This window comes from Loxodonta africana, unplaced genomic scaffold, assembly GCF_030014295.1.
Source record: "Loxodonta africana isolate mLoxAfr1 unplaced genomic scaffold, mLoxAfr1.hap2 scaffold_100, whole genome shotgun sequence".
NCBI lineage: Eukaryota > Metazoa > Chordata > Mammalia > Proboscidea > Elephantidae > Loxodonta > Loxodonta africana.
This window is the reverse complement of record NW_026974869.1, coordinates 42,159-61,448: the sequence shown is the minus strand read 5'-3', so window position 1 is coordinate 61,448 and position 19,290 is coordinate 42,159. Positions and strand designations below refer to the sequence as shown.

At 31.5% G+C, this 19,290-nt stretch overlaps 1 protein-coding gene across 1 annotated transcript in view; it reads left to right on the top strand.

Moving 5' to 3' along the window:
• Nucleotides 1-4,899, top strand: part of LOC135229136 (olfactory receptor 5J3-like) — a 33,699-nt gene extending 28,800 nt beyond the window's left edge. Inside the window, exons 3-4 of the mRNA XM_064278918.1 lie at nucleotides 4,334-4,427; nucleotides 4,533-4,899. Coding sequence (XP_064134988.1) covers nucleotides 4,334-4,427; nucleotides 4,533-4,899 — 461 coding nt within the window. The remainder of the gene's footprint in view (nucleotides 1-4,333; nucleotides 4,428-4,532) is intronic.
• The last annotated feature ends 14,391 nt before the right edge of the window (nucleotides 4,900-19,290 follow it).

The following is a 19,290-nucleotide window of genomic DNA, read 5'->3' as shown; positions in this document are numbered from 1 at the left end:
AATGTAAATACAGAATATACAATATAGAAGAATATATGATACAGACTATGGAAGAACACAGAATACAGAAAATTATATAGAAAAGTATAGAGTACAGAAAAAGAACACTGAATATGCAACATGGAGTATGGAATATAGAATATAGAAGAATATAGAATGTAGAATACAAAATATAGAATATGAAATAAAGCATAAAGAACACAGAATATAGAAGAATATAGATTAAAGAATATAGAAGATAATGAAATATAGAATATAAAATGCAGAATATACAATATAGAAGAATATAGAGTACAGAATATAGACGAATATAGAAGGAAGAATGAAGAATATGGAATATAGAATACAGAAAAATATAGTATGTAGAAAAATATAGAACATAGAAGAATATGGAAGAATACAGAACATAGAATATGGAAGAATTTAAAATATACAATGCAGAAAGTAGAATATGGAATATGAAATGTGCAATATAGAACATAGAGGAATATTGTATGTAGAAAAATACAGAATATAGAACACCGAATAGAGTATGGAATATAGAATATAGAAAAATATAGAATACAGAAGAACATAGATTATAGAATGTAAAGAATTTCAAATATAGAATATGGAACATAGAACACTGAAGATAGAATACAGAATATAAAAGAACTTTGAAAATAGAAGAATATAGTGTATAGAGGATTTGGAATAAATAAGGATATAGAATATACATTATAGAAGAATATAGCATAGATAACAGAATATAGAAGAACATAGAATATATGTTTAGAATATAGAATACAGAAGAATATAAAATGTACAATGTGGAAAACAGATTACAGAATGCAAAGTATAGAATGAAAAATATAGGAGAATATAGATTGCAGAATATAAAAGATTGTAAATTATACAATACAGAAGATTATGGAATATAGAATGTAGAATGTAAAATAAAGAATGTAGGAGAATATGGAATACGGAGTATAGAAGAACATAGAATGTTGACTATAGTATCAAGAATATGGAATACAGAATACGCAAAAACATAGTATATGTAAAAATATAGAAAATGGAAGATTGAATATAGAACATTGAATATAGAAGAATATAGAATACAGAATGTAGAATATAGAAGATTTTAGAATACAGAATGTAGAATATACAATATGGGATATAGAATACAGAAAAATATAGTATAGAGAAAAATACAGAATATACAACATAGAACATCGAATATAGAATAGAGTATGGAATATAGGATATAGGAAAATATAGAATATAGAAGAACATAGAATTTAGAATGTGGAATATGGAATATAGAAGAATTTGGAATATAGAATATGGAATATACAATACAGGGTATTAATAGAGAATATAGAAAAGTATACAATAGAGATAAATATAGAATATAGAATAGAGTATGTACAAAGTACAATACAGAATATAAAATATAGAATAAAGAACATAGAACATAGAAGACTATACATTACAGAATATAGAAGATTCTGGAATATAGAATAAAATTTTTTTTTTAATAGAAGATGGAATATAAGAGAATATAGAATGTAGAATATAGTTTAGAGAATATACAATATGGAATATAGAATACTGAAAATTATAAAAAAATATAGACTATAGGAAAAAACATTGAATATAGAATACAGACAATGGAATATAGAAAAATATAGAATTTAGAATATAGAATGTAGAATACAGAATATAAAATATAGAATAAAAATACATAATATAGAGAATATACATTCTAGAATATAGAAGATTATGGAATATAGAATGTACAATGTAAAATACAGAATATACAATATAGAACAACATATGGTACAGGAAGAATATAGAATGTAGAATATAGAATACAGAAAATTATACAGAAAAATATAGAATATAGAAAAAGAACATTGAATATAGAACACAGAGTATGGAACATAGAATATAGAAAAAATAGAATATAGAAGAATATACAATGTAGAATACAAAATATAGAATATGAAATAAAGCATAAAGAACACAGAATATAGAAGAATATAGATTATAGAATATAGAAATAATGGAATATAGAATATAGAATGTAAAATACAGAATCTACAACATAGAAGAATATAGAATTCGGAATATAGAATAATATAGAATATAGGAGGAAGAATGTAGAATATGGAATGTAGAATACAGAAAATTATAGTATACAGAAAAATATAGAATATGGAAGGAAAAGAATTTAGAATGTAGAATACAGAACATAGAATATGGAAGAATTTAAAATATACAATGTAGAATATAGAATATGGAATATAGAGGAACATTGTATGTAGAAAAATACAGAATATAGAATACAGAGTATGGGATATAGAATATACAAAAATATAGTATATAGAAGAACATAGATTATAGAATATAGAGAATTTAAAATATAGAATATGGAACACAGAACACTGAAGATAGAATACAGAATACAAAAGAACTTTGAAAATAGAAGAATATAGTGTATTCTATATTTTACATTCTACATTCCATAATTTTCTATATTCTATAATCTGTATTCTACAGTCTTTATTCTATATTTTATATTCTATTTCTGTATTCTACATTCTACTTTCTATATTCTAAATTCTGTATTACATGTTCTTGTATAATCTATATTCTGTATTGTATAGTCTTCTACTGTGTATATTCTTCTATAACGTATATTCTATATTCTAATTCTTTTATTCTTCCATATTGTGTATTCTACATTCTACTATATTCTTTTTCTTGTATTTTCTATAGCCTTCTATATTCTATATTCTTCTATATTCTAAATTTATATTCAATACTCTTCTATATTCTGTATTCTATATTCTTCCGTAATGTATATTCTATAATCTATATTCTTGTTTATATTCTTCTGTATTCCATGTTCTTGTATATTCTATATTCTACTATTTTCTATATTCTTTTACATTCTGTATTCTATCTTCTGTGTTCTATGTTCAGTTTTCTTCTATGTACTATTTCCTTCTATATTCCATATTCTATATTCTAAATTCTTCTATATTCTATATTCCACATTCTAAATTCTATGTTCTTCTATATTCTATATTTTCCTATATCCTATATACCATACTCTCTATTCTCTATTTGATGTTCTATATTCTATATTTCTCTATATTATATTCTTCTGTATTCTATATTCCATATTGTATAGTCTACATTTTAAAATCTTCTATATTCTACATTCTATATTAAACATTTGAAATTTTTCTATATTCTATATTTTTTATATTCAATCTTCTATTTTCTATATATTTACATATACTATATTTTTGTGTATTCTATATTCCATATTCTTTATACTGTATTCAACATTCTATATTCTTGCCTGCGGGACCCTGTTCAGGCCTATTCTTGCCTACAGGGCTCCTCTATTCTGGCCTTTTCTTGCCTGTGGGATTCTCCGTTCAGGCCTGTTCTCCCCTGCGGGACTCTCCCTTAGGGCCTATTCTTGCTTGCGGGGCTCCTCTATTTGGGCCTATTCTTGCATTCGGGTATCTCCGTTCGGGCCTATCCTGGCCTGCGGGACTCTCCTTTCCGGCCTATTCTCGCCTGCAGGACCTTCTGTTAGGGCCCATTCATGCCTATGGGACACTCTGTTCGGTCCTATTCTTGCCTGTGGAACCTCCGTTCGGGCCTAATCTTGCCTGCGGGAGCATCCTTTCTCCTCCTCTTGCCTGCGGGGCTCTTCTATTCGGGCCTGCTGTGCCTGCGGAGCTCCGATATTCGTGTGTGTTCTTGTGTGGCGGGTCCGCTATTCGGGCCTGTTCTTGCGTGCGGGGCTCCTCTATTCGGGCCTGTTCTTGCCTTCCGGACTCTGTTCGGGCCTATTCTTGGCTACAGCAATCTCTGTTTGGGCCTATTCTTGCCTGCGGGACTCTGTTCGGGCCTGTTCTTGCGTGCGGGGCTCCTCTATTCGGGCCTATTCTTGCCTTCCGGACTCTGTTCGGGCCTATTCTTGGCTACAGCAATCTCTGTTTGGGCCTATTCTTGCCTGCGGGACTCTCCGTTCAGGTCTATTTTTGCCTGTGGGACCCTGTTCAGGCCTATTCTTGCCTACAGGGCTCCTCTAACCTGGTCTGTGGGAATCTCCGTTCGGGCCTATTCTTACCTGCAGAACTCTCTCTTCGGGCCTAATCTTGCCTGCGGGAGCATCCTTTCCTTCCTCCTCTTGCCTGCGGGGCTCTTCTATTCGGGCCTGTTCGTGCCTACGGAGCTCCGTTATTCAGGCCTGTTTGAGCCTGCGGGCCTCCGTTATTCGGGCCTGTTTGAGCCTGCGGGCCTCCGTTATTCGGGCCTGTTTGAGCCTGTGGGCTTCCGTTATTCGGGCGTGTAAGTGCCTGCGGGGCTCCGGTATTTGTGCGTGATCCTGTGTGGCGGTTCCGCTATTCGGCGTGTTGGTAAGTGCGAGACTCCACTATTAGGGCATGTTCTTGCCTTCCGGATTCTGTTGGGGCCTATTCTTGGCTACAGAAATCTCCGTTCTGGCCTATTCTTGCCTGTAGCACTCTCCGTTTGGGCCTGTTCTTTCCTGCGGGACTCTCCGTTCAGGTCTATTTTTGCCTTCGGGGCCCTGTTCAGGCCTCTTCTTGCCTACAGGGCTCCTCTATTCTGGCCTGTGGGAATCTCTGTTCGAGCCTTTTCTCGGCTGCCGGACTCTCCTTTCGGGCCTGTTCCCCCCTGCGGGACTCTCCGTTGGGGCCTATTCTCGACTCCAGGCTACCCTATTCGGGCCTATTCTTGCTTGTGGAACTCTGGGCCTATTCTTGCCTGCGGGGCTCCTCTCTTCAGGCCTATTCTTGCCCGCGGGACTGTGTAAGGGCCTTTTCTTGCCTGCTGGGCTCCAATTCGGGCCTATTCTTGCCTGCGTGAGTCCCAGTTCGGGACTATTCTTGCCTGCGGGACTCTCCTTTCAGGCTTCCTCTTGTCTGCAGGGCTCCTCTATTCGGGCCTCTTAGTGCCTGTGGAGCTCCGTTATTCAGGCCTTTTTCTGCGTGCGGGGCTCCGCTATTTGGGCCTGTTCTTGCCTGTGGGGCTTCTCTATTAGGGGATATTCTTGCCTGCGGGACTCTCCGTTAGGGCCTATTCTTGCCTGCGGGACTCTCCATTTGGGCGTATACTTGCCTGCAGAACTCTCCGTTCGGGCCTATTCTTCCCTGCGGGACTCTCTGTTCGGGCCTGTTCATGCCTGCGGGGCTCTCCTTTCGAGACTATTGTTGCCTGCGGGACTCTCCTTTCGGGCTTCGCCTTACCTGCGGGGCTTCGCCATACCTGCGGGGCTCCGCTATTTGGGCCTGTTCGTGCATGCGGGCTACCCTACAGGACTATACGATACAGAATATAGATTATAGAAGAACATAGAATACAGAATTTGGAATATAGAAAATAGAATGTAGAATACAGAATATAAAATATAAAATGAAGAGTATTGGTTACGGATTATAGAATATAGAAAATTATGAAATGTAGAATGTAAAATATAGAAGAATATAGAATGCATACTATAGAAGAATACAGAATGTAGAATATAGAATACAGAATATGGAACATAGGATATACCATACAGAAAAACAGTATATAGAAACATAAACGATATAGAACATAGGACTTTAAATATACGATATAAAATACAGAGAATGGAATATAGAACCTAGATTATGGAAGAATATAGAAATAGAATATAAAAGAATTTAGAATGTAGAGTATAAAATATAGAATATAGAAGAATTTAGAACGTAGAATATAGAATATGGACTATAGAATATAGAGGAATATAGTATATAGAAGAACATAGAAGATACAATACAGAATATAAAAGAAAAAAGAATATAGAAAAATATAGAGTATAGAAGAATAAGGAATATGGAAAATAGGAGAATGTAGAATATAATTATAGAAGAATGTAGAATATTGAAAAATATAGAACACAGAATATAGGAAAACATAGAGCATAAATTTAGAAGATATAGGATATAGAATGCAGAATATAGAAGGATAAAGAATATAGATGACAGACTACAGAATATAGAAGATAGAATGTAGAAGAAAATAGAATATTGACAAACAGAATATAGGGTATAGGATATACAGTATTGAAGAATAGAGAATAAAGTAGTAAAATACAGATGACAAAATATAGAAGAATGTAGAATGTAGAATAGAGAATACAAGAGAATAGATTACAGAAGAATAGAGATTAGAAGGTAGAATATACATAAAAAATATAGAATTCAGAAAAAAATTAGAATATAAAATGTAGAATATAGAATATAGAAGAAAATGGAATGGAGAATGGAGAACATAGAATATGGAATAGGGAATAGAGAAGAATAAAGCATATTGAAAAATTTAGAATATAGAATGTAGACTAGAATATTGAATATAGAATTTAGAATGTACAATATGGAATATAGCAGGTAGAAGAATATAGATTACAACAGAAGAATATAGAATGTAGAAGAGTATAGAATACAGAACATAGAAGAATATAAAATGCAGAATGTAGAATATAGCATATGGAATATAGAATGTAGAATACAGAAGAATATAGGATATAAAAAATATAGAATATAGAACATGGAATATAGAATAGAGTATGGAATAGAGAATATAGAATAGACTTAAATATAGAATGTAGAATAGAGTACGTACAAAGTAGAATAAAGAACATAGAATACAGAAGAATATAGAATATTCTCGAATATAGAATTAAATATAGAATATAGAAGATGGAATATAAGAAAATATAGAATGTAGAATATAGTTTACAGAATATGCAATATGGAATATAGAATACAGAAAATTATAAAAAATATAGAATATAGAAAACAACATTGAATATAGAATATAGACAATGGAGTATAGAAAAATATAGAATTTAGAATACGGAATGTAGAATACAGAATATAAAATATAGAAAAAATACATAATATAGAGAATATACATTATACAATATAGAAGATTATGGAATGTAGAATGTAAAATACAGAATTTACAATATAGAAAAATATATGATACAGACTATAGAAGAATATAGAGTAAAGAATGAAGAATATAGAATACAGAAAATTGTATAGAAAAATATAGAAAAAGAACATTGAATATAGAACACAGAGTATGGAATATGTAATATAGAAAATATAGAGTATAGAAAAATATAGAATGTAGAATACAGAATATAAAATAAAGGGTAAAGAACACAGACTATAGAAGAATATAGATTATAGAATATAGAAGATAATGGAATATAGAATTTAAAATACAGAATATACAATATAGAAGAATATAGAATACAGAACATAGTAGAATATAAAATATAGAAGAAAGAATATAGAATATGGAATAGAGAATACAGAAAAATATAGTATATAGAAAAATATAGACTAGAAGTATATGGAAGAATATAGAATTTAGAATGTAGAATATAGAACACAGAGCATAGAATATGGAAGAATTTAAAATATACAATGCGGAATGTAGAATATGGAATATGAAATATAGAATATAGAAGAATAGTGTATGTGGCAAAACAGAATATAGAACATCAAATATAGAATACAGAGTATGGAATATAGAATATACAAAAATATAGAATATAGAAGAACATAGATTGTAGAATATAGAGAATTTAAAATATAGAATATAGAATATGGAACATAGAACACTGAAGATAGAATACAGAATATAAAAGAACTTTATAAACAGAACAATATAGTGTATAGAGGATTTGGAATAAAGAAGAATATAGAATATACATTATAGAAGACTATAGCATAAAGAATACAGGATATAAAAGAAAATAGAGTATAAATTTAGAATATAGAATGCAGAAGAATATAAAATGTACAATGTAGAATACAGATTATACAATGCAAAGTATACAATGAAGAATACAGGAAAGTATAGAATATAGAAGATTATAAATCATACAATATAGAAAATAATGGAATATAGAATGTACAATGTAAAATATAGAACATAGGAGAACATAGAATACGGAATATAGAAGAATATAGAATATACGAGTGTATGGAAAATACAAGAAAAAGAATATAGTAGAATGTAGAATACAGAATATTGAAGAATACAGAATATGGAATAGAAAATATAGAAGAATTAGGATATAGAATACAGAATATACATTATAGAAGAATGTACACAGTAGAAGACTATACAAGAAAGAATATAGATTACTGAAGAACATAGAATACAGAATTTAGAATATACAATGTAGACTACAGAATATAAAATATAGAATAAAGACTATAGAATACAGATTGTAGAATACAGAGAATTATGGAATGTAGAATGTAAAATATAAAAGAATACAGAATTTAAAAGAATACAGAATGTAGAATATGGAACATAGAATATACCACACAGAAAAATATAGTATATATAAAAATAAAGAATATAGAACATAGAACTTTGAATATACAATATAGAATACAGAGTATGATATATAGAACCTAGAATATGTAAAAATATAGAAAGAGAATATAAAAGAATATAGAACATAGGAGAATATAGAATTTAGAATGTAGAATATAAAATACAGAATATAGAAGAATTTAGAACGTAGAACATAGAATATAGAGGAATATAGTATATAGAAGAACATAGGACATAGAAAATACAATGCAGAATATAAAAGAAAAAATATAGAGTATAGAAGAATATGGAATATGGACAATAGAAGAATGTAGAGTATAATTATAGAAGAATATAGAAAACTGAAAAACAGAATATGGAATATAGGAAAATATAGAGCAAAAATTTAGAATATAGAAGATATAGGATATAGAATGCAGAATATAGAAGAATACAGAATATAGATGACAGACTACAGAAAATAGAAGATAGAACGTAGAAGAAAATAGAACATGGACAAATATGGAATATAAGGTATCGGATATACACTATTGAAGAATATAGAATAAAGAAAGTAGAAGAATATAGATTACAGACTATAGAAGAATATAGAATGTAGAACAGAGAATATGGAATAGAGAATACAAGAGAATATTAGATTACAGAAGAATATAGAATATAGAGATTAGAAGGTAGAATAAACACTAAAAATATAGAATATAGAAGAATATAGAATTCAGAAAAATTTAGAATAGAACATGTTGAATATAGAAGAAAATGGAATATAGAATGTAGAATAGAGAACATAGAATGTGGAATAGAGTGTAGAGAAGAAAAAATATTACAAAATTTAGAATATAGAATGTAGACTGTAGAATATTTAATATACAATTTAGAATATACAATATAGAATATAGCAGATAGAAGAATATAGATTATAAGAGAAGAATATAGAATGTAGAATAAGAATGTAGAAGAGTATAGAATACAGAATATAGAAGACTATAGAATATAGAATGCAGAATGTAGAATATAGACTATGGAATATAGAATACAAAAGAATGTAGTATATAAAAAATATTGAATATAGAACATAGAATATAGAACACAGAATATAGAATATGTGATATAGAATACAGGGATGGAATAGAGAATATAGAAAAATATAAAATAAAGATAAATATAGAATAGAGTATGTACAAAGTAGAATACAAAATATAGAAATAAAATATAGAATAAAGAACATAGAATATAGAAGAATATAGATTATAGAATATTGAAGATTCTGGAATATAGAATGTAGAATTAAATATAGAAGATAGACTATAAGGGAATACAGAATGTAGAATAGAGTATACATAATATGCAATATGGAATATAGAATACAGAAAATTATTAAAAATATAGACTATAGAGAAAAATGAATATAGAATACAATCAATGGAATATAGAAAATACAGAATTTAGAAAATAGAATGTAGAATACAGAATATAAAATATAGAATAAAAATGCATAATATAGAGAATATACATTATACAATATAGAAGATTATGGAATATAGAATGCAGAATGCAAAATACAGAATATGCAATATAGAACAATATATGATACAGACTATAGAAGAATATAGAATGTAGAATATAGAATACAGAAAATTATAGAATATAGAAAGAACATTGAATACAGAACACAGGATGGAATATAGAATATAGAAAATATAGAATATAGAAGAATATCGAATGTAGAATACAAGATATAGAATATAAATAAAGCACAAAGAACACAGAATATAGAAGAATATAGATCATAGAAGATAATGGAATAAGAATATAGAATAAAACAAAATATACACTATAGAAGAATATAGAATACAGAATATAGAAGAATGTAGAATATAGAAGGAAGAATGTAGACTATGGAATATAGAATACAGAAAAATATAGTATATAGAATATAGAAGAATATGGAAGAACATAGAATAAAGAATTTAGAATGTAGAATACAGAATATAGAGCATAGAATATGGAAGAATTTAAAATATACAATGTAGAATATGGAATATGAAATATAGAACATAGAAGAATATTGTATGTAGAAAAATATAGAACGTAGAACATCAAATATAGAATGCAGAGTATGGATTATAGAATATACAAAAATACAGAATATAGAAGAACATAGATTATAGAAAATAGAGAATTTGAAACATGGAATATGGAACATAGAACACTGAAGATAGAATACAGAATATAAAAGAACTTTGAAAATAGAATATAGTGTATTCTTCTATATTTTACATTCTACATTCCATAATTTTCTGTATTTTATAATCTGTAATCTATAGTCTTTATTCTACATTTTATATTGTGTATTCTACATTCTACTTTCTATATTCTAAATTCTGTATTATATGCTCTTGTATAATCTATATTCTGTATTGTATAGTCTACTGTGTATATTCTTCTATAATGTGTATTGTATATTCTTCTGTATTCTATATTCTAATTCTAAACATCCCCACATAACCCTGCTCACCTGGAACCATTGATGAGAGTTTCCGGACAACTCATCTGGGGACCAACAACCCAGATACCCCAAACCCAACCACCCTGCAATCAGCAGAGCACACAGCACCCAACCCCAAAACTAGGAAGATCACCCACTGCACCCACAGCCAGGGTCCAGCTGGACAGACAAACACACCACCTCAACAGAAACACCACCTGTATCCTCAGCAGCCCCACAAGAGACCCACACTCACACAAGCAGTCAGTCATTCCTCCACCAACCCTGAGAAAGGTAGTGAAAAAGAGCATCCAAATGGCAAAATTAGAGACCAGAGCAAAACACAGGCCCAGCCTACTTGGATATATCAAAACAAAACAAAATTTCAGGGTTCAACAAACACACAGTAAATAAATAGATATAATAATTTCTTGATGCTTCGGAAACAACAGACAATATCAAATCACAAAAAGAAGCAGGACAAGATGGAGTCAGCAAGTGACTGAAATAAAGAACAAAAAAACTGCCGGGGGTAAGAAACAGCCTGTGAAAACACAGGCAAAACCGAGAAAAATATAGACAAAATCGAGGAAGGCACTGACAAAATGAAAGAAAGCAACAAACAAAGAAAAAAAACATTGTTGTCAAGTTGTTTACAACTCATAAAAGCGATAAAGAATTCAGGAAAACAATATAAAAACGAAACAACTAGAAACCATACAAAAACATCAACTAGAAAGCCAAAAGATTAAGAATAAAATTTCAGAAACAGACAACTCAAAAGAAGGATATAGGACCAGAATTGAAGCAATGGAAGACAGATTAGTGAAATTAAAGAAAAGTCCCTTGATACCACTTTGAGGAAAAATCAGGAAAAAGAATGAAGAAATCCTAATAATCATGTGGGACACTATCAAGAGGAAAAACTTGCATATGATAAGAGATCCAATGGATGGGGCAGGGGTGCAATGCAAAACACAGAGACAATTGTCAAAGTAATCCTGGCAGAAAACTTCGCTATCTATCATCATGAAAGACAAGAACATACTCATCCAAGAAGCGCAATGAACCCCATACAGGATAGAGCCCAAAGAAAGTCACCAAGACTTATAAACAAATGTGCAAATAAAAAGGTCCAAAGACAAAGAATCCTGAGATCAGCTAAGGAAAAATAAAGTCACCTATCTGCAAAGGGGAACCAATAAAACTAATCTCCAGCTATGTAGCTAAAACCACGTAGGCAAGAAGACAGTGGGAAGACCTATATAAAAGGTAGAAAGTAAAAACAACCAAAAAACAAAAAAAACTCAGTCAGCAATTCTATATTCAGTAAAACTGTCTCTCAAATACAATGGCAACATTAGAATATTTCCAGATAAGCAGAAATTAAGGGAATTTGTAAAAACCAGACCAAACTTACAAGAAATATTAAAGAGAGTCCTTCGAATAGAGAACCAAAAACATTAAACAATAATCTGATATTTGGATGCAGGACAGACCACCCAGATACCAACCCAAATAAAGAATTTTAAAAATAAAGCTAAAAGGCTAAAAACAGGGAACAAAAGACATCAATATGTAAACGATGACATCAAAACAAAAAAGAGGGAATGAATGGTGTAGTTATAGAACTTTCATATGGAGAGGAAGCCAAAGCGATATCAGTAAATAAAAGACTGTTTTAAACTTAGGAATAAGGAGGTCATGGGGGCTATGAAAAGAGTTTTGGAAAAATAGACATTTGTACAGAAAATACGACTTTAGGAACCCTTTATAGTTTGAGACTGAACAACATGATTTGATTAGCCTACTGTCTAGAGAGATGTAAGCTCAAAGAAATGTTTACAAAATAAATAATTAGACAAATGCCTTCATTTCTCCTCTCTTCAGAAATAACTAAATCACTGCTATTGGAACTGGATTGATTTACAATGTATAAGCAAGAGAATGGTTGCTATTATCTACGTGGTTTATCTTCTAAAGCAGTAGATTTAGTACCTATAAACACAATACTCCTATGTCATAGCAAATATTTTTCTTCTTTAATTTGCTGAAATAAAATGCATAGAAAATATAATTTATTGCAAAATGCGTAATACCTAGATAATATATATGATGACCAAACTGTAGTATAGAGCAGATTTCATATATCCGCTCGTTCTTTCATTCATTGAACAAAAGTTTTAATGCTTTAACTTTGTATGTGACGCAATTATAGGCACTGGTGATATGGGGTTGAGCAGTATAAAACTGAGATGTCTGCTCTCTTAAAGTTCACATTTCATTGTGAGGTGAAAGACAATATAAAATTAATGCATAAATTGTACAGTATATCAAAAAGTATTAATTGCCATGAAGAAAAACTAAGTGGAAAATTGGAATAGGGAAACTAAAAGATGTTTGCAATTATAAGTAAAATAGAGAAGGGAGAAACAAGAATGTGACAATTTGTCAGACTAAAAGGAGTTAAGGAAGAGAATCAAGTGGACATCTGAGGAAAAGTGTTCTGGGAAAAGCAAAGAGCAAGTGAGAACTTCCGTGATGGGAACATGCCCTGCATAGTCAGAAAAGATCAAGGAGTAAATTGATGAGACTTAGGCAATAGGTAGATGTAATGGGGCCAGAACATGTAGTATAAATTAGATCAGTATGAGGATTCTGGATTTTAACCCAAAATGCTGGGCAACCATTGCTGAGTTGTGAGTATAGAATTGATGTGAACACAAGGAGGCCATTACAGTGGCCCAGTTGTGACAAAATATGGCCTTGGATCGAAGTGGTATTAGTGGTGGAGCAAAAACTGGCCAGATTCAGGAGACTGGGAGAAAGCAGATATTTGAGTTTTGTGGACACATTGGGATATGAAACGCTACAAAATAAGAGGCATTCAGAATTGGGCTAAGACTTGGACTAAATAATTGGAAGTATGGAGTTGTCATCATTATAGTTCGGGGGAAGCCACAGGTGGAACGTTTTCATCATTCAGCATCTCTTGTGCTACTTTCACGTTGACCTCTTGGCCCCACAAACGCAGTCATTATTCTGACTTCTATCACCATTAAATAAAAAAAAGAAGCTCTTATTTCTCATCACCATTGGGTAGAAACTTTGGAATCAGAAAAAAAAAGTTCACTTTGATATCTGGCTTCTTTCAGTCAACACATTTAAAAGATTTAACCATATTTTTGTGTGTCTCTGTAACTCCATCATTTATATTACAAAGCTGCATTCCATTGTATGGTTCCTGAGCAATTGTTTCCGTTCTGATGCAGGAAATGTTTGGCTATCATGAATAAAACTGCCATAAAACTTCATGCACAAATGCTTTTTGAGAACATATTAACTGAATTATCTTGTATATACATCAAAGATTGAAATTGCTTGGTCATATTTTAAGTACATGTACAGCTATGAATGTGTTATTGCAATGTGGGTTTAATCATTTGTATTCCATTCAGCAATACAAGAGAAATTCTTAGAGTCTAATTGTTGATAATAAATAATGCAGTGACTTGCTAAACTACCTGGCACTAAATATAAAATTGGATATAAGCCATGACCATAAAATCCAACCAGTGCTCAAACAGTGCATGAATAATGGTATTGGAAGAAAGTATACATTTTCTGTGAAGTATTTAAGATAATCACTGACAAGATTGTTTTTAATCCATTGTCAATAATTTTAATAATTATGGTTTGTAATTCACAATTTTCAGTTTTCCACAACAGCAACAACAAAATATTAGGCGTGCAAATAAACAGGAGCACATGGCTCATTCACAGGAAAAAATAAATAAATTTGAAACAATCCCTGAGTCAACTCAGATATTGGAATTACTAGAGAAATAATATAAATAAACTGTATTAAATATGTTCAAGGTGCTAATGGATACCATGTACAAAGGACTAAAGGTAACCAGTAAAATAATGTCTTAACAAATAGAGACTGCCAATAAGGAGATAGAAATTATAAAAAGACACCAGATAGAAATTAACAATAATCTTTCTCAAACTCTTCCAAAAAATAGAAGTCAACTCATTCTAGAATGACATTATCACCCTGATACCAAAGCAAAAAAAAAAAATAAAATAAATCACAATGTACCTTATGAATATGGATGCAAATCGTCTATAAAATACTAACAAACCAAATTCAGCAGCAAATTGCAACAAAATACTAGCAAACCAAATAGGGCAGCATATTGGAAGGACTATACACCACGACCCAGTGAAACTTATCCCATAAATGCAGAAGTGGTTAAACATAAATATCAATTAATTAAGAGAATGAACAAAAATGATTATATTAATTGATGCAGAAAAATCATTTGACACACTCCAGTACCCTCCCTTTCAGAATAAAATCTCCCAACAAACTAGAAATGTAAGGAAACTGCTTGTATCTGATTAAGGACAGTTATGAAATGCCCACGGCTGACATCACACACATTGGTGAAAAAGTAAAAGTTTTTCCGTAACATCAGGAACAAAACAAGGATGCTTGACTTCACAACTCTTATTCCATATTATTACGTAAATACTAGCCAGAAAAGTTAGGAAAAAAAAAAAATAGGAAATGGCATTCAAATTTGAAAAGAAGTAAATTTGTTCCTGTTCAAATGACATGATCTTATATACAGAATATCCTAAGAAATACTCTGGGCTCAAGCATAACAATGATTGTGAGGATGGCACAGGACGGAGGAGTGTTTCCTTCTGGTGTACATAGGAGTCGCTATGAGTCAGAACAAAGTTGACATCACCTAACAACAACAACAAAGAATACACACACACACACAACAAACCAACAAAAACAAAAATAAACTATTAGATTTAATCTACAAATCCAACAAAATTGCAGGATGTCAGATGAACACACAAAAATCAGGTTTTGACTAGAGCTCTGGAGAACCAAACTTGATATCTCTGCTTATTTGGTTATTCATTCATTCATTTATCTCTCTCTATTCTGGAGAACCAAACTTGATATCTCTGCTTATTTGGTTATTCATTCATTCATTTATCTCTCTCTATTTATTTACTGATTACTCTCTTATACTTCAGATTTCTTCAATACCAAACTTTAGGTCTTTGAACCTTATCAGAGAGAGTGACTGTATGTACAGGGCTTATTTTAAGTAATTCTCCCTGTAGATAGTTTGTTCTAGTTTTGTTTCTTTTTCTCTTGAAACTTTAGTAGAACCATGTCACACTGGGATGGGGAAAGCTTTTAGAAGGATTTGTGTCCACATTTGAGCAAAGCAGTGGAGGAGATGCTTCCATCCTTGAATCAATCTTGGTTTGTGTAAAATAATAATCCAAAAAGGCAGTAAAAACAGCATCATCATTAATAATCATCATTAAAGCTAATATTTATTGAGGGCTTACAGCATGCTGGACAACATTGTAAGTTGTTTGGCCCCTGAGAGATATCTCTCTTTTTATGCCACAGGAAGAGTTCTAGGTTTTCATGTTCTCTCAAAGTAGCTGACAACTCTCTGTGTATAATACACTTAAATATTTTTCTCACACAATATCAAGTGATAATAAAACAATAACAACAAGCACCACTTAAAGGTATCAAACCTAACTTCAGAGGTAGATTTTCACTGAAACTTAAGAAACTTGAACTGCAGATCCTCTCACCTGTGCAGGCCTCTTCCACAGTCATATCGATTTTATATTTGTATTTTTGCTCTCTCGTTCTTAAAGAAACTGCCAGAAACTGTACAAGTTTCACAGTATTCAAAACTTACAAATGTCACTTCGACATTCTAGAAATCCTTCCACAAGTGACTGAATGTGAGGCAAATGTTGACTATTCATAGGACTCAATCGTTCAGTAAAAATCTGAGATTAGGGTTCCTAAACACCTGTGTTTCCTCCTAAAACTGATTCAGTGATTGTTTGGCCCCTGGAGTTTTCTTTGGAAAGTGATTTAGAGAATAATGAGACAAAATATTTCAAATTAAGGAATAATTATTATAAATTATAATTTATGAATTATAAAATAACATATATATCATAATTGGAGAAAAATGAAGATAAGATCTTACGATGTGACTTACATCCCTGTCTGTGCATGAGAGAATAAACCTGTGTATTTTTTTCCCAAAATCTAACCCACATCGAGTTTCTTCTTAAGTCATTGCAATTTTTCTTTTCCCATTCTTGAGCACAGCAGCTATTTCATGTCATCCCACAGAATCAGGTAAGGGAATTGACTGTTTAAAATTTCAACTCACTTCAATTTTTACAGATTAAGTACATCTCACCGAAATAGAACAACGTTATTGAGCACCATGCCAAACTCTAAATTCTACTCTACACGTGGGCACTTTAACCCTTAGGGATTACAGCATCTGTATTTGATCTGTGGACTTTCAGAAATCAGAGTCCCTTACTTCCATGGCCAAGCCAACCTTCCTATTTTGGGAATAAAATTATTGCAAAATTTAGCACATTAATAATATCCTCAGTATTTCATGCATATTTTGTATAGAAAAAAAATCAAACTATACATCAGCTGATTACTATGTGGAGTCAAAATCTACATACATATTTTAAAGGTTAAATAGTTAACTTTTTAAAAAAAAATTTTAAAGCAATCAGCTAATATCAATTATTTGATTTTTTTTTTTTTCACTTGAACAAATATATTTTGAGGCTTGACCCTTTGTTCATTTCCCTCCCTCCCTCTAGGGATGCAGACACCAGGACTAATAAAATATCACTTGTAATTTGTACAATGTGCTTAATCACGGACTACAGGTCTAGTTTTCCCAGAAGGTCTCTGAGAAACAAAATATGAATTCCACCCTGATCAGGCAGCCAGCCTGTGTCCACCGAGAGGTTTAAAGTCTTATATAAGGACGAGAAAATGAGTTTGAACATTTGATTCTTTTTTCTACTAAATTTTTTCATGGTAAATGATTGAAGACTTATTTGCTGAGGCAAAAAAAAAAAAAAAAAAAGCAATCCTGCAAGCTCATAGAATGGTAACACTTCCTAAAATGTGTTTCAAATTAGAGATTTCACAGCTTTGGATTTCTTTGTGAATTTATTTTTCTGTCATCCTGTAGAAGTGTCAAGTAGCTTGATTTTCCTAATATGTGCAGCTTTGTCTGTGACTGTTTAATATATATGACAAACAAATAATATAATTTAACTTAAAAATTTTTTGACAGACTTGCTGTGCCTCTCTAATACTGTGCCCAAGTGGGGTGACAGGAAAATCTTTTATGTAATTCTGCAGATCCATTTCCCAACTCCCTGTTTAATGATTTATTAAAAAAAAAAAAAAAAGTCTTCTAGGAGAATGAAACAGATCTCTATATGAAAGATGATATATCTCAATTAAAATAAAATTTTAAACTATTTTTTATATATGTAAAATAATCTAAATGTCTAACTGGAAACCCTGGTGACGTAGTGGTTAAGTGCTACAGCTGCTAACCAAGAGGTCAGCAATTCAAATCTGCCAGGCGCTCCTTGGAAACTCTATGGGGCAGTTCTGCTCTGTCCGATAGGGTCGCTATGAGTCGGAATCAACTCGATGGCAGTGGGTTTCTAATGAAAAAGAATATGGTTTTCAACACGGTGGCTGATTTTTCAGTTTTAAAAACATGGCCTGCTAGTGGTAAAGCAGTCTTGTTCATAATAACAACCATTCAGATTTCAAATAACTCTTTTGGGCCATTTATTACTCTGAATTTAACCTACAATGTTATAATACCTTGAATGCTTTGCTACAATTCGTGTCAAAAAGATCAATATACAACTAATCTCAGGGACACTATTTAAAGGAAAGTGTTTTATTTGAAAAATTATGTAGAGTGAATAGTATTTTTCTTGCATGCCCATTTCCTTTGATTTGGGCAATTTCTGGGCTGGCTAGATTATCCACATTACATTTGGATGATCTCTGCAAAAATTGAATATCCAGGTATGTTATCTGAGATTAATTTGGCCATATATTGATTTTAAATTTTCTTGGGACAGCAATCACAAAAGAGCAAGGTAAGAGACGTGTCTTTGTAAAGCGAGAAAAGGGTAGGGTTTGAAGGTCCAGTGCAATCCCTACTGGGCAGCATGGCCCTGGAGGCATCACTAGTAGTCTTGACTGGGGTAGAAAAAAATGTTTCTTATTTTTGCCTTGCCACTTTGTATTATGCTCAAGGCATAGTCATATTCAACAATATTATTGGAATGGTGAAAGGTTGTAAACTATTTCAAGTGATACAAATTTGTGGTGAGAATCTTTGCAGTTGAATTAAAATATTTTGTAAATTGTTTTATTTCAAGTGAAATACATATGCATACATGCATGTGCATATATATTTCTATATATAATGTGTAGCTGTCTAGTTTTCATAACTGATTTTGAA